The sequence below is a fragment of the Barbus barbus genome (genome assembly GCF_936440315.1).
Source record: "Barbus barbus genome assembly, chromosome: 23".
Taxonomy (NCBI): Eukaryota; Metazoa; Chordata; class Actinopteri; order Cypriniformes; family Cyprinidae; genus Barbus; species Barbus barbus.
The window spans coordinates 16,729,459-16,746,448 of record NC_136751.1 but is presented as its reverse complement, the minus strand read 5'-3'; the positions used below and the strand labels follow the sequence as shown (position 1 = coordinate 16,746,448).

The window sequence follows — 16,990 nt, the reverse complement described above, 5'->3', positions numbered from 1 at the left end:
TATTGTGATAAACCACACAAGAACAGGGATCCAGAGATTTATTAGAGGGTCTCTCATGTGGCCCTTGAACTTTCTTTCTCTTGTGGTTTTATACAGTATTTGACATACAGTACTTCGTCTTACAAAAATAGACCCCTGGAGGTGTGGGAAGAGATGGGATCACCCATCAGCGGGATTAGCTAACAGATCAGCTATTAACATCACTATGTTTTTATTACTCCTCCCTTCATACATCGTTGTATTCATGACCTTTAAGTTAAAAATGAGGTACAAAAAGACAGACACTCTCCGTGGTGTCCGGGCCCGTTGTCCTTCATTTGCCCAGAGCCTTGTCCAGGTTTGTCTTGATGGCATCCAGGAAGTCTGTGGTGTTGACGTAATGCTCATTCAGCTTACAGCTGTGGTCACACAAAGACAAATGTTAATGACATTAGCTAAAGAAAACCTTAACAACTGATGTCAGCAATTTTATCATTAGGGCTAGTCCTTTAATGGAGGTCAAAGACATTAAACTTGGATAATTTTTTATATGCTCCGAGTTGGAATAATTTGCTCACTTACTTGGCGAGACCGTGAATGCAGCCAGCCAGATCCTTGGTCATCACGCCGCTCTCCACAGTCTCCACGCACACCCTTTCTAGAGTCTGAGAGAACCTGCACAGCAATGGACAACGATTAACAGTTACACTTCCGTTTCAACATTACCGGTATGATAGGAATGCTGCTACATTGAAATAAAACTCCCCTATCCTAATCATATAGTACAGATGACTGGCAGTAATAAATGAGCTTACTTGATCAGGTCTGGATTTCCATCAAGTTTGCCGCGGTGTTCCAGTCCCCTGGTCCAGGCAAAGATACTGGCAATGGGGTTAGTGCTAGTTGGCCTTCCCTGTGTAATAAAGTTGAAAATCAATTATGATAGTTGTTTTGGCTGCAAGTTCAAGCACTACATTGCAGACATTTCATATGCAACTGCATAGTAAAAAAAAAAAAAAAAAAAAAAAAAAAAAAAAAAAAATGGCATTTGCACCCAATTTCAGACTACATCTATAAAAAGCAGGTTATTTTAGATATTAAAACTTTAAATCAATTGTATTAATTACAAAATATTATAATTGGAGTACATTGTACAATAATAATTACTACACTAAACATTATACAATAGCAGCATTTACTTTGACAAAAATATTACAACAGATATTTTGAAATTACATTTTTTTTTAACTCTATTTTAGTATTGAAAGCTGAATAATTTTCAGCAGCAATTACTCCAGTCCTGAGTGACAGTCCACATGATCCTTCAGAAATCATTCAAATATGCTGGTTTGGTGCTCAAGAAACATTTCGTAATATTATCAATCAATATTGACATCAAATAAAATTTGTTTGACATTTATAAGAAATAAAGTTAATTATAGAGATCATATTTCTGAATTGCAGCAACAATAGCAAGTGTTCCAGAAACAAAAATTATTTCTGTTCAAACGCTGCTGTCATTTTTTCCTCTCACCACAAGATGGCATAAGGCATCTAAAAATCCAGTTATGCAACCTCCGGTTGCTTTATTTTATTTATTTTTACATTTTGTATGTGTTATGTTGAATAATAAATGAAAAACTATTTACAAATTTCTGTCTCAAATCTAAATTGCTATGCAGGATATAATGCATAGCAAAATAAATCAACTGAAATAAACAAACCTTCTGGTGCTCACGATAATGCCTGGTTACTGTGCCATGAGCGGCCTCGGCCTCAATGGTTTTTCCATCAGGACACACCAGCACAGAGGTCATCAACCCCAGTGAACCGAAACCTGCAGACAATATTCAGCATCCTTTAATCAGGTATAAAATTATTTCAAATATCCTCCCTTATGCTTCATGGGCACCATGTGCCTTTAAAAACTGGTAGCAAAATGTTTAGATCATAAACAGTCTAGAGCATGATGACGGCTTAAAAATCTATGACTTGAAGTGCTAAAACCAAAAGCTGCCATAAAACAGTTATGGTTCTAATTGGATGAACATGGGTGCAATATGAAACAGGCTGACAATTTTTTGAATAGATGTTTTTTCTATGCTATTTACCCTGAGCAAGGATGTCAGACTGTACATCTCCATCGTAGTTCTTGCAGGCCCACACAAAGGCTCCTGATGACTTGAGCACCTGAGCCACCATGTCATCGATGAGCCTGTGCTCATACCAGATCTTCAGCTTGTCAAACTCTGACTTGTAGTTTCTACCCATGGAATACAAAAAAGACGGTTCAGTATTTTGCATTGAAATTACTTTAGAAGAAAAATACAGTTTCACATGTCAGCACTGTGACAGATTCTCAAAGCGCTAATCTCATAATTACACAGCAACACACGCTCATAGAAAACACATGGTGGAAGTGCGTAAATAAACATGCCAAAGACACTGATAAATCCAATGTCTCACTTCTCAAAAATATCCTGGAAAATGTCCTTGAATCTGCCATCGTAAGCCTTCAGGATGGTATTCTTAGTGCTCATGTAGAGAGGCCATTTCTTCTGAATGGCGTACTGGAAGCAGCTGTGAGCGAAGCCAGTGATGGACTGTTAGAGACGAAAGACAGAATGTCACACAAGCAGGAAAATAGATGTTCCACTTTCACAATGGGGAATTCAACTAGGAAACGCTGGCTGTGTGGTTCCAAAGGGTGAGCAAAAATCACTCACTTCAAATGTGAAGTGGAAGTGTAAAAAAATAATTTTGCGGCCTACAATGGACAGACACTTCATTCAGTCAATCTCTTTTGAGGGGAAAAAGAGGCCACTATCAGCACCACCTCTGGAGCAGCCTGAAGGCAGACATCTCATCTTTTGTAAAGCCAAACAGACCATTCCCCTGACTACAAACAAAGACCTCAGAACATCAGAGTTCACTGCAGGTACACAAGCTGAGGGAGGTCATCTATTATCTAGACTTCTTCCATCCAGAGGTGTAAGTGCAGAACATAACAGAATTTGAGTCAAAAGGCCTTAATTATACAAACTCAGAATACACGATAGTCTAAAAATGACTCTAATTTAAGGTATTATTTTTACACCTATTCTAATTCATATCCATTTGCCAATTTTCTTTCTCAGTGGAAATTAAGATGGTCCCAAAATATATGTTATATCTCAAAATAAGTTCACATTTGGATTCATTTCAATGCTATGAACACTTCAACACCGCTGGATGCTGTAATTCAGGAAGTGCGAAAGTCAAGAGTTCCCAATGAATTTGAATCGTGATGATTTCGAACCGATCTAGTAAAAAAAAAAACAAACAAAAAAAAACGTTATTCTTTTTCAATTACTCCAAATACACTACAGTAAGAAATGCGTTTACATTTCCAAACATTCATTTTGAACTGTGGCAACGTCTCCAAGATGCTTCAAGAAACCTACCTTGCAAAGCTACAGTACTGTTAAAAGTTAAGCACTTTAAATGCTGCAAAACGTCAAAAATAATGTCATAAATAGATTTTCTTTATCAATTAACTAAATTGAATCAACATTTGGTGTGACCATCCTTTGTGTTTAAAGCAGCTTTTGCCCTAGGTGCACTTGCAGATAGTTTTTCATGTAGCTTTGCAGATTTTTTAAAGCATCTTAGAGACATTGCCACAGTTCTTCTGGATTTAGTCTTGTCTCAATTTGTTCTGTTTCTTCATGTCATTCCAGACAGACTGGTTGATGATGAGATCAGATCTCTGTGTGAAGCACTGACTGTTAGACTCCTTGTACAAACAAAGATCTCACTGATCATTAATGGCAAAATAAATGTTTGGAAATGTAAACTGATATTTCCTACAGACACACTACAGCAAAAGACAGAAATAACTGCCTTAAACCCATTTTTAGCTGGTCAAAATACTAATGTTCTAATAATTTTGGCCACCACTGTATACTTTTAAAATGCAATTTTTCCAATTTTTTGCATGACTGTGGGTACCAATTGTAAGAAAAGAGTTAGTTATTTTCACAGATTGTTTATGATACCTTGATGCTCCTTCAGTGTTTAAAAAAAACCCCCCAAAAAAACATATGCATATGTGCACTGACCTCGTCAGTATTATACATTCCCATTCCACAGCCACCACCAGGGAAATCGAACACCTCCCACTCCTTCGCTTTGCTTCCATCGGCTGGAGAGAAGACCATTTTGAATTTGCCTGGTTGGCTCACAACAAAGTCTGTTGCTTTATACTGCAAATCAACAAGATGATTGCAGTTCAGTGGGAATAAGAACACACTGGGAAAAAAATAAATTCATAATTCAAGACCACCCAGATCATCCAAAAAAGCAGACCTGGTCACCGTATGCATGTCTGCCAATGGTGATGGGCTGTGTCCAGCCCGGAACAAGTCTAGGAATGTTCTTGCAGACGATTGGCTCACGGAAGACAGTGCCGCCCAGAATGTTCCTGATGGTTCCGTTAGGGCTCTTCCACATTTTCTTCAGCTTGAACTCTGTCATGTGTAATTGATGACAAAGATTAACAAAATGTATAATTATATATATGCAAAACAAAACAAAAATACATCTACTAGAAGAAAAGCTGATACAAACTAGATCAGTTATCAGCTGATGTTGATAATGTCAAACTGGGCAAATTGTACAGCATGGCAATACATTGATCTGTCATTAGAGCAAATATCAAGTGAAAGCGCTGCTGAGGTGCGCCATACCTTCGACCCTAGCTTCGTCAGGTGTAATGGTGGCGCATTTCACAGCAACATTGTATTTCTGGGTAGCTAAAGCAGAGTCAATTGTGACTTGGTCATCAGTCTGGTCACGGTAAGGAAGACCCAGGTCAAAGTACTTCAGCTCCACATCCACATTGCTCAGAATGAGCTGCACACAACAATTTTATGTTAAAGGTGTAAACAGTCACTCAAAAAACACAGATTAAATACAGTAAAGCAAGTCATTTGGTGATTTTATTTTATCCTAAAAGGGTGATGTAATTTTTCAAAAATACTTGCTCCTACATCTACCGCATAAATTTCACACTCCCCCTATAAAATTACACCACGAGTGATCATTTCAATTCTGATTGAACCCAAGCACCGTAGTTATAATAATCTCTGGATTAATGGCATTGTTTTTCTGGCTATAAATAATGATCCCATTCTGATTCTCCGCAGAATAATTTCAGCTTGTTGAACGTCACCATCACCATCTGCCGTCTCTCTCAGGAGGCAGACGGCAAGTCAGTGAGAATGACCTCAACACTGGCCCTGGCCCTGCCTCTGCGTGATGCGGCCGTAATCTCCTGGTCTTCACGGGTAAACACTCTTCCAGTAAACCTATCACAATGTCTTTTAGAAAAGGGGATCTGCATAACACACTAATCACTCCTCCACTCTCTCCTCGTCTGTTTAATTCTCCCAAGAGACGCTGTCACATTCCCTTTCCAATTTCCATTTCCTTTGGTCTTTCTACTCTTGTCTAACCCAATTTTCGTTCTGTCTGTGCCTGTCTAGGCTTCTCACTCTCCTGTTTCTTTCTTTCCTTTGCCCTCTTCATCTTTCCCTCCCGCATTCTGTTCCTCTTGGTGACTGTGTGTGTGTGTGTGTGTATGTCACCGTTTTAAAAATAGACTAGACAGACACTGCTTCCCTCCCCCTCATTCTCTCACTCACTCACAAGCTTGGCGTTTAAGCACCTTTTCTTTAATGAACTCCCAGATGATCCTGGTCATCTCATCTCCGTCCATCTCCACCACCGGCTTTGCCACCTTGATACGTTTATCGGCATCTGTCAAATAAAACAAAAACAATCTTTCGATCAGCCTGTTTTTTTTTTTTGAAGTGAAGTGAAGTGAAGTGAAGTGAAGTGAAGTGACATTCAGCCACGTATGGTGACCCATACTCGGAATTCGTGCTCTGCATTTAACCCATCCAACGTGCACACACACAGCAGTGAACACACACACACCGTGAACATACACCCGGAGCAGTGGGCAGCCATTTTATGTTGCAGCGCCCGGGGAGCAGTTGGGGGTTCGGTGCCTTGCTCAAGGGCACCTCAGTCGTGGTATTGAGGGTGGAGAGAGCGCTGGACATTCACTCCCCCCACCTACAATTCCTGCCGGCCGGAGACTCGAACCCGCAACCTTCGGATTACAAGTCCGTCTCTCTAACCATTAGGCCACGACTTAATTAGGGATTGTTTCTTCCCACTCGTGAGACAACCGGAAATTAGTGGTTCCTCAAAGAGGAGGGTAATAAAGACATAAAGCCCCAGTCACACCACTAGCCACTAATGAGTGGTCGCTAGTAGGCGTTCTGAGTTCTGGATGCACAAAAACATTCATTAATGTCCAGGGCTCGCAAAATCGCTAGCCCGACGTCCCGGGGCTATTGCATTTTCCAGTCAGGCTACCAAAATGCATCACTACCTTAAATACAGGGCTCCCACACAGTGTTCCCTCTAAGCTGAGCGCGCGCGCGACCGCGCTCTTCTTCCACCGCGGCCGCGCAGAAGAAATAATGTGCCTCGAGCACACAAAAAATGAGTTGGGAAGCCATTTTATTGAATGGCGCAGTAAAAGGGAATGAATAGCAATGCTCGGGCAAACCGCTATAGAGCTGATGTCACGACAGAGTTAGAACCGGTTTCATAGAAAGAGAACGATATGCACCAAACGAGTCGCTGTAGAAACTGAATACTTCAATGGTTGCGGTGCGCTCAACACGAGAGAACTCAAACGCAATGACATGTGAAATAAAACGTCCTCATGTATTAAAGAAGAGTGGCTTGATTAAGTGCTGGAAATAGTGGAGGATGGGCAAAGAACGGTAACAAAACTCTGAGACATGTACAGTCGCACACAAGAGTATTGTACAAACTACTTCATAACGATGTTTAGACGACTATAGAAGAATTCATGTGTTCACGTTCTTTTTATATTTAACTTACAGACCTCAGCTTAAATTTTGCTTCAGTTTGCATTCTATTCTGTTGTTTTGAAAATATATTATGTTAGGGCTATATTATAAACCTGATAAATAATCGACCTTGTCATTTATTCAAAATAGAAATATTTTCTAACAATAGAAGTCTTTACTATCCATTTTATCCATTTAACACATCCTTGCTGAATAAAAAGTTTAACTTTCTTTACACTTTTTTTTAAAGTATCTTTAAAAAGAAAGAAAAACATTTCTGACCCCAAACTTTTGAATAGTTTTTGACTCTATTTTCACTAAACGCTGTTCTTTTTAACTTTTTATTTGAAAAAAATAATCACAGGTCCCAAAAAATACAGTATATATATATATATATATATATATATATATATATATATATATATATATATATATATATATATATATATATATATATATATATATATATATATATATATATAAAGCAGTACAACTGTTTCCAATATTTATTAAAAATCAGCATATTAGAATGACTTCTAAAGGCTCATGTGACTGAAAATACTGCTTTGCTTCACAGGAATTAATAAAATTTTAAAGTATATTAAAATAGAAAGTTTATTTTAAATTGCAATAATATTTCACAATATTATTTTGTGAAATAATATTCAGTATTTTTTATCAAATAGATACAGCCTTGATGAGCATAAAACAAATATTTGAACTGCAATGTATTTTACAGTAAAAATGTTTTCTCAGGTAACCTAAAATACACATCATTTAGTTACATCAAGGGTCAAATCAAATATAAATAGCACATTAAAGTTAAGTTACACACTTTTTTGTGTGCAAGCTGTACGGGTTTGGCATAAAGAATGCTTTTGCTCAGGTGCCCGATTTTGCGAGCCCTGATGTCACTACCAATAAAATGTAATTTTATGCTGACACTGACAACTTTTATGCTGCTAAATATCAGTATTCTGGATTAAAGAGCTTGTGTGTAAACTACACATGTAAAGTGCATAATAATCACAGACATAAAAATAAAACAGCTGCTCTATGCCACTGCATCCATCTATCTGTGCCAAAATGATATCTGGGTCTACAGATATAGTCTTTCATAAAAAAAAAAAAGGTTTGTTGCATGCATCTTTTTAACATTGTCTCTGTGCATGATCATAGCCATACATAAAACAGTGACATTACAGTGTGTGTTACATTGCTCTCTATAATCTTGGCTAAACCACTTTTGTAATACAAGGCTATTCTTAAGATTATCATCTGACCACGTCATACACTACCGTTCAAAAATGTGATATCAGTAAGATTTCGAACACTTATTCAGCGAGGTTGGATTAAATAGATCAAACATGACAAACGTTTTTCCATTGACAAACATTTTCTGTTTTAAATAAATGCTTTTGAACTTTCTATTCTTCATAAAATTCTGAAAAATGTATCACCGTTTCCACAAAATAGTAAGCATCAACTGTTTTTAACAGTAAAAAGAAACCATTCTTGAGCACCAAATCAGCATATTAGAATGATTTCTGAAGGATCATGACACTGATAATACATTCTTCTTATAATGTTCATACTTATATTAAAATAGAAATGCTAATTTTGAATAATATTTCTCAACATTACAGTTTAACATTTTTTTTGTTTGTTTGTATCAAATAAATACAGACTCTGTGAGCATAAGAGACTTCTTTTAAACTTTTTAAAAAACTACTAATCCCAAACTTTTGAACAGTAGTGTAAACATGAAAATAGAGCCCTGGGACTGTTTTGTTAAACCTGCACCTGGTAGCTATTGCATGATACACACGCACCAAACGGTTAACTAAACAAACAGTTTAGCTGTTAATAAACAGGTTTAAGTAAATAAACCAAAGCACAATATATAACTTTAACTTAAATAAACACATAGAACTTCGAAAATAGTACGTCGCCTCAGGGCAGAGATGGCAGATTTATGTCTGTTGTAAACGAACACTTAAGCACATTCATCGCAACTTACAAAGTTTAACTCTTTCCCATTTTTCAAGTAAACAGTCGCTTGAATTTTTTTTCAACTTAATGCGTTGACTCCATTTCTATTACATGCCAAATCCCACTGTTCCCCACGGGCCTCCCGCAAAATTTTCTGACCGCCCACTCCCACCCGCAGCAAAGGTAAAACCACCCGCTCCCGTGAGATTTGCAGTGCAGCCCTCTACATGAAAATATGCATGAAAAATTGGTCCATTGACCATCCTGTGACCTATAATATCTTGATATTTGTATTTGCTGCACAGTTTGCACTGTGGTTTTTATTACTTCCTGTTAGAGCTTGACAGTAGAACAGTATACACCATCTCAACTCAAGTTACAAAGAAAAAAAAAACATTAGCACATGGTTATTTCACATATGTAGTGCCCTTTGAAACTTCAAAAACACCCTAGGCAAAGTTTTGGGTTTTGGACAATTATCATTGAAGAACTGCAAAAATTATTTTCTACTTGATTGCATAATAATGGCAATCTAAACATCTGACAACCAGACGTGCTGCCTTTGGCAGCTGTAATGCCCGATTACTGGATTAAACTGGCTCAGGTTTCATTTTTAAACATTTTTGGGTCAGCCCACTTTTATAGCTTTACTGGCTGATCGTCAATTAAGGTTAATAGATAACAGACCAATTAGAACACCATTTAGATATGCTTTACAAATAATTCTTAGTTCATATTTTTCTATTTCCTGAATTCAGTAGTTTTTTTGGTTTTATTATAGGTTGTGTTGCCCGTTATCAATGCAAAGTCATCACAAACTGATAAGGATTTATGCTGTTATTGTCCAAAACACCACTTTACCTAGAGCGTTTCCAAAGCATGAGGGAATAAAGATATAAAATTACTCATACCGCCCACTCCATTTCATGAATTAAATGTCTACCTTCAGTGTTTTGAACACCTTTTTATGCCACTGCTTTCCACTAAAGCAAGTAAGTAAAGGTCATCTCACTCTCCTCCTCTTTCAGTGGGGACAAAGTAGAGGAAGGAGGGGGAGCCGTGGAGGGAATCAAGTGACTTTGTTCCACTTACCAAGTTCCTGCTCCTGCTAGAGAGCCACTCCATCTAAAGAGTCAGCAATGCTGTCAAAAACAGTGAAAGTTCATAAAAGACAAAATGCTGCCAATAAAGCATGGCATAATCACCTTTATAAGCATTGTGAGTAACACATTTACCATACTTCACTGATGTAACACTCTATAAACTACATCTTCAGCCACTGCGATATGACGATTTTTGATCGTGGACGATAAAAATGTCTCCACGATCTGCTTTTGAAGAAATATCGTAGTATCGTGCTACATCGCACATTATGTCAGATACAGTTCTGGCGCCTCCGTCTCTATTTACTGTACAACAGGACATACAGCAGTAGAGTTACTCTGACAGGACACTGCACTTATTCGCGATCGCAAAAGTACATTATTTGCACACAAGCCTTGCTGGTTAAATGGTTTAATTCGCGCGCTGGTCTGACGTGCGCGCACACACCTGAAGCACGCGCACTAAAAAGCCTGTCTAACAGCGCCTGATTACTCAACTAACTTATCTTTTGCACTAATACTGTCAAAACACAAGGTTTACATACAGACTCAGTTAGTTATCTCTAAAATAAAAGTGAATAGTTAAGAGAGAAACGGATGCGTGCCTGTATATTAGATGCGTGCAGCTCTTAAAGAGACAGGACACTAAACATGCTATCGACTGTCATTAAAGGGATAGTTCACCCTAAAATTACATTTCTGTCATTATTTACTCACTCACGTTGTCCCAAAACTCTATTAATTTCTTGTGCTGAACCCAGAATAAGATATTTTGAAGAATGAGGGTAACCAAACAGTTGCTGGTCCACATTGACTTTGATAGCAGGAAAGACAAATCCTATGGAAGTCACTGAGGACCAGCAGCTGTTTGGTTTTCCACCTTCTTCAAAATAGCATTTATGTTCAGCAGAAGAAAGAAACTCATTCAGGTTTAAAACAACTTTTTGAGTAAATTATGGTATAAAAATAAAACATTATGACAGAATTGACAGACAGATGACAGAATATTTATTTTTGGGGGAACTATTCATTTAACGTTAACAAAACAACAAAACGCAAAGAGAAAAATCACTCACTATTCTTGACTGAAAAACTTTAATACAGTTGCTTTAGGAATCAGTCTGTATTGTTTTATTTTTATACTTGTTTATTCAATTTCATTGAATGCTCTGCTAAATACACTTATTGTACCTGAAAATAAAGCACTCTTTGTTTTATTTGTATATTGTGTGTATTTGTAATGTGTGTCTTTGTTATTTTTTAATAAGAAAGATAAATAATGACAAAGATTTTTTATCTTCACCCACTTTGGCCTAAATATCTGCCATGCATCTTTGTCTTTCTAGTTTGGCTGTAATGCTCAGACAACTTGTAAAACCAAAATAGTAAAGCCAACATGACAAAGAATCATGAAAAAATCGTGATATTTCAAAAAAAAATTGATATATTTTTCCCATATCGCCCACCCCTATCTTCAATCTATTTCAGCAGCCACAGGTCACATCCATCAAGTCAAAATTCAGACCTTTTGAACATTTCAATCAAATTCAATTGCAGCATGACATATAAAGTCACACAGAATAAAAATGTCAAATATTTTACATGTTTTATGCAACATTTACTTATATAAAAGCCTTCTAATAGATGAGAGCATTTCATTTCAGCAAATCCAAGTTATCATCCACCCAAACACCACCACTAAGCTACAGAAGGGCCAGAAAAAAAACATCTTTCAGATAGAGTTACTGCTCATCACAGCTGTGTCAACCAAAAGTGCATTATGGGTAAGGCCTTTTGCTTGAAACCTGACTGGGTTCATAAACAGAAATTACATAAACAGAGAATCCTGGGGAAAAGAATCCTCTCACTAGCCATAAGCACTGGGACAGCGTGCTAAAGAGGGAGGAGGAGTATATGGGCAGGATTATGTAAGCATGCTTCAATGCCCTGTTTCCAACAACACTGCAGCAATCTGCACAGTGAATAATCCTCTAATGAACAATACATTTATACTGAGCAGCAGCATGAACTAACATGCCATGATGGACTGCAGATGGCTCGCATTTCCTCTGAATTTTTGCGAAATCTCATCCAATGGGAAATAGAATCTGCAAAGAATGCTGAACAAGATCGTGACCTACAATCCAGTGGACTTGAGTTATTCTTACTGGCAATTGGATGTGATAAAATAACATGCTTCACATGTATTGAGCATAAAATAGCACACTGCCACTTTACTCCTACACTTCTGTACAATGGATGATACTCTGGCACTTCACTAGAATCCAGCTGGTGCCACATTACCTATTTTAGGAGCCTTTTCTAAATGTGTTTAAATACAAATAGTAGCTTCTAAACTACCATTTACTTTTAGTGCAATTTTTTAGCTAAATTAAAATAATTTGTGATCAAGCATACAGTTTTAGCGGTAGTATATAGTTAAAAAGTATTTAATATCTTGTTACGTGTTTTGCACCATAGCTCCATGGTATTTCATTTCTGTGCCTCCAATGTAGGATAAAAACGACAATAAAACTGACTAGAATTTAAATTTTTTTTTTTTTTTTTTATTAAACTTTCATGAATTACTTCCGACTTATTTGCCATTCAACAACAATTACTTGCAACACATTTCTGAATTTTATTAACAGTTCTATATTTATCTCCATATTTCTATAAATGATCTTTACAAAAACTGTTTGCAAACTATTATTTTTAAACCTTATAACTAAAGGAAAAGGCCAAGTCAACCCACGTGTACCTAAGCCTCTACACAAAGCATGTGGTTAGCATATCACATAGCAAGCAATCACTCGCACATGACCCTCTGATTTTCAGTTGTCAAGGACATTAGCAAATATAAGTCTACACTTGTGCTCCACACTTGTTCAGTAGTAAAAAAAAAAAAAATCCATGAGGTGAGTTCGTTCACACGGAGTCCTCACAAATCAATCAAATATTCCTATGCTCTTTCCTACTGACGACCTACAAGAGTGCAAGAGTGCAGCTCAAGAGTGACCCAGAGAGAAAGCGTCTTAAATTAGACATTTTATGAATATGCTGTACCACAGAGGAACTAAAAACAAAAACAACTAGCCAGCTGGGTTGACAAAACAAAAAACATATGTTCAGATGCTTCTCTTAATAGTGGAAAATAACTCGATACTGCAAAAAATTACATATCATATTTTATTTAGAAATTATATATTCAGGGATCAATAAGATCTAATAAGCTTCAGAAAATATCACAGAGGTTAATAAATGAGTACTGTGGGCTTCTAGGCTCTCCTTACAACCCATAAAACCTCTTGGCAAAAGTCAAATCCAACCTTGTGACTTTAATGAGAGAGAACATGCAAGTGTGTTTGGCATTGTGCCTGAACTGATGTTAATAAACCAATCTGAAATGCAATACATCTTGTTACAAGACCGCTATGCATTGCATAAACTGAGGCTGACACGTCACTTATAATCAAAGCTCAATGAAAGACCCATAATCACCCAAAACTCCTTAGTGAATGAGGCATACTAACAGAACCGTTCAGTGCCAAAGTCTCACGCCTTCTAATAAACTATACAAAGTTTTAATGTGGTATTCTTCAAGTGAAAAAGGGTTGGTTCTATCATCACATGCAATCATTTGGATGTGATGCATGACTACTGGTGTTAATTAGGACTAACCCATTCAGAGTAAAGTGCAAAGGTGACCCTGAGGACATGAGGGATGGTGTATGCCAATTAAACCACCAACATTTGGACAATCCTCCATGACAACTGATTACCTAACACAGAAGGACAGCTAGTGTCTGTCAGGACATGACACTAATTCATTCACAGTTGTGCGTAAAGTTCTGCCCTTCAGTTGTCCTTTGTTTCACCCCAAGATGGCATGTTTCAGAAGATAGGCTACAATCTATCAGTAAGCCCAAACGTTAGTTCAGTTACTGCATCAAACAGGACTTTAAATCAATGCAGCCTCCATAACAAATAGGTCATATAAAACCAGGGTGAAAATAATATGCTATGGTGTAGCAGTCAAATATCATGTTTAAAACAGATAAAGTGCTTGTTGGTTATTTACATGTTAATGTCCACGGTCTGCACTCAGTCAATAGTAATAGGCCGGCTGACCTTGAAACGATTTCATACCGCAGAACAAGCAAAACCCCACATGAAAACTCATATAACTGGTTACCGAATACATACTTTACTCTTTACATCACAAAGCTGTTCGGTTACATGTTTATAATTACATTTGCAGCAGTATTTTCGGTCACTCCGCAGCCCATCCGGGCGATTCACAAGCCAAAAATACACTCAGACGATTCTCTGACTACGCCGTCAAATTATTCAAACTTGCAATGATGTTATCAAGACAGGATTTGCCTTTAAGAAACGACATCTTGAATCTTTGGTTAAAATTACGCTAATATATAGTTTATGTTGCTCTTTTTTTTTTAAAGACATCTTAGGCGAACAAAGGAGCGCGACTTCTGCCTGCACGGCCGCGCGCGATTCCCGCTGCACGTACTACGTCACCGAGAAAATAGCGTTCTGCTGTGGCGCTAAACCCGCGAAGAGACGGAAATATGAAAGAACACGACAGTCCGCTACCGGCGTTTATCGATACAAGCATGAGCTATGTGGCAGGGGTGAAAGGAAATTTACATTTAAAAGCATATCGTCTCAGAGAAGCATTAGCCGGTGTCAAAACGCCGGTTAATGCGGTTTTGTATTGACACATCTACAGACAATTGTGGAAGTGAAAAACTCACAGTTCCTCTGTTGCAAACTCTGGCAAGACGCTGGAGCAAGAACGGCGGGGGATTTGGATAGAGTGGCCGCAGACCTAGTGAGAGAACTGAGGACCTTCAAGTAACCTGCCATGTTTGTTTTTTTTTGTTTTTTTTTTTCTCGCCGAAAATACTAGAGGCTGCTGCCCGACTTCTCTCCGGTTGAAGGAAGGGTCGAATGAATCGGAGCATACAGCAATAAACGTAGCTCTTCTCCGCCTCCCTCTCGGAGCCGACGTGCGACGTCACAATTACACGAGGTCAGGACTAAAAATCATCGATGCGGTGAATGGCCAATCACCTTTGAATAAGCAACACATCGATGTTCCACCTGGTGACTTTTGATAACGCTCCGTTTGCACGTTCCCTTTCGTTTTCAGTTAACCCTTCATGGGCGTCCGGTGTTATATATTTCCGTTTTTTTTAACGTCCCCGTTTTCATTTAATATTTTTTTTAAAATAAATAAGAATATACGTTATATTTCAGAATTACTTTCATAGAATGTCAGTATGTAAAAATTGGTGGTGTTTTATTTGTGATTTTGTCATAAGTAGGCTAACAGACTTTCTAAACGACACAGACCAGACAGATAACCTCTTCACATTCCGCTGTCTGGTTGCTGAGCAGCCCCGCTAATTTTTTATTTATTTACTTATTTTATTTATTTAGTCATTTAGCAGACGCTTTTATCCAAAGCGATTTACAAATGAGTTTTATAATTTTAGACGGGTTGGGTTACCATACTGGGCGAAAGAATGGGAGGTGCGTAGTCTAATTGTGCGCATGCGTCGTAGAGCTACTGCAGGTCACGTCAAGGTGCAAAAGTCGTTGAAGGTGCTTGTATCCTTTAAACTTATACTACATAGCAGTGTTGTTGACAAATACTATCATACGTTTTGTGTTCAGTATCAGATCAAATCAAATCAAATCAAGTGTTATAGGTAACTTAGGCCTAATCGTTAATGTATCACGTATCATATGTTGACAGTATCAATGTACTTTGGCTCTGTGACAAATGTCACCATTTCGCAGTTTATTCTATTCAAAGTCTTATAAAAAGGAAGCTCAAATTTAAATTCCTCAAATACGTCACATGATTTGACAAGGAAACAGATTGAGTAGGAAATTCCATAGTTTGTCTTGTTATCATGTTATCAAGTCTAGGCTGTCATACTAAAATGCAGCATGTAAATATTGCTCCACTGACCTACATGTCAGCATGACCTCTGTTATCATTCAGAGGTCTGAAACGTGTGTAGTTCACAGTGAACTGTTTACTCTACAGTGTTGGTCTGCTTACAGTACTCACTCTGCATAGGTCAAAGCAAAAACAAAACAAAAAAAAATCCAATTATTTTCACAGCTGGAACTGGTTCACCAGCATTGAATTACAGCTTTGTACTTATAATTATGAACAACAGAACAGCGTGGTACTGATGAGAACATTCTGTCATGTGGTTATAATGACAGTTTAGGGCAGAAATAACAATGTACTAAAAGAGACAACAGTCTTCATCAGACTATTTTATAGTAATAATGATAATAAAATATTTTGTTTAGATTATTTTAGGTTTATATACTGCCTTAAGTGAACAATATGTTTAAATAATGTTTTAATAATAATTTAAATAATGTTTAAATAACAATAATATTAATAATTATTATTATTGTATACATTTTGTATAGTGCCATCTGGTGGAGTTAACGACGTAATGTTAGTAAGTTGGTATAATATAATTCAATTTGTTTTGCATCTTGCATTTCTGAACGCTTTAGTTTAAAGAGGATTACTAAAATATTGTAGATAATTAAAATAGTTTAATATATGTTTACCATGACAATATACAGTACAAAGTTTAATGGACAGTCTAGCAAAAGTAATAATTTCAACAATATTCTTTGTTTCAAAGGTGCGAGTTTTTATAGAAAGAACAAATGTCAAATCTGTGTCACAATTAGATCACCATATAGGGCCTAATCATTTAATTTTATGCATCTTATTTATTATTCTTTTAGAGGAAAGATGCTAAAACTGTATGTCCACCAGGGGTCAGTAAGAACTCATTATTAAATTTTTTGGAGAAGATGACGGAAAGTTTTCCAGTTTAGTTTATAATTACTATGTAACAAACTAAAATGTCATACACCTACAGTGATTATATTTAGTTCTCTTGTAGTATTGTTACATAT

At 37.1% G+C, this 16,990-nt stretch overlaps 1 protein-coding gene across 2 annotated transcripts; it reads right to left on the bottom strand.

Annotated features, from left to right (window-relative positions):
* Positions 1-22: 22 nt before the first annotated feature.
* LOC306843191 (isocitrate dehydrogenase [NADP], mitochondrial) lies at positions 23-15,075 on the bottom strand. 2 transcript variants are annotated; one of them, XM_079374506.1, is made up of 11 exons: positions 14,782-15,075; positions 5,687-5,778; positions 4,707-4,872; positions 4,327-4,487; positions 4,080-4,223; positions 2,446-2,582; positions 2,091-2,242; positions 1,704-1,816; positions 795-892; positions 562-654; positions 23-398 (listed from the first exon to the last, which is right to left on the bottom strand). In XM_079374506.1, the coding sequence occupies exons 1-11, from the start codon at positions 14,891-14,893 to the stop codon at positions 314-316; spliced, it is 1,353 nt and encodes a 450-aa protein (XP_079230632.1). In that variant the 5' UTR covers positions 14,894-15,075; the 3' UTR covers positions 23-313. The 2 variants fall into 2 exon arrangements, with proteins under 2 accessions (XP_079230632.1, XP_079230633.1); XM_079374507.1 differs by lacking the exon at positions 14,782-15,075 and adding an exon at positions 14,260-14,537.
* Between the last annotated feature and the right edge of the window lie 1,915 nt (positions 15,076-16,990).

What these genes read in the sequence shown, in the direction of transcription:
- LOC306843191 (XM_079374506.1), bottom strand. Translation starts at nt 14,893, where the DNA reads ATGGCAGGTTACTTGAAGGTCCTCAGTTCTCTCACTAGGTCTGCGGCC. An exon ending in GGAAATCCAGACCTGATCAA is followed by an intron (nt 655 to 794) that starts GTAAGCTCATTT and finishes ATTGCTGTGCAG; the next exon opens with GTTCTCTCAGACTCTAGAAA. An exon ending in TGCATTCACGGTCTCGCCAA is followed by an intron (nt 399 to 561) that starts GTAAGTGAGCAA and finishes GTGTGACCACAG; the next exon opens with CTGTAAGCTGAATGAGCATT.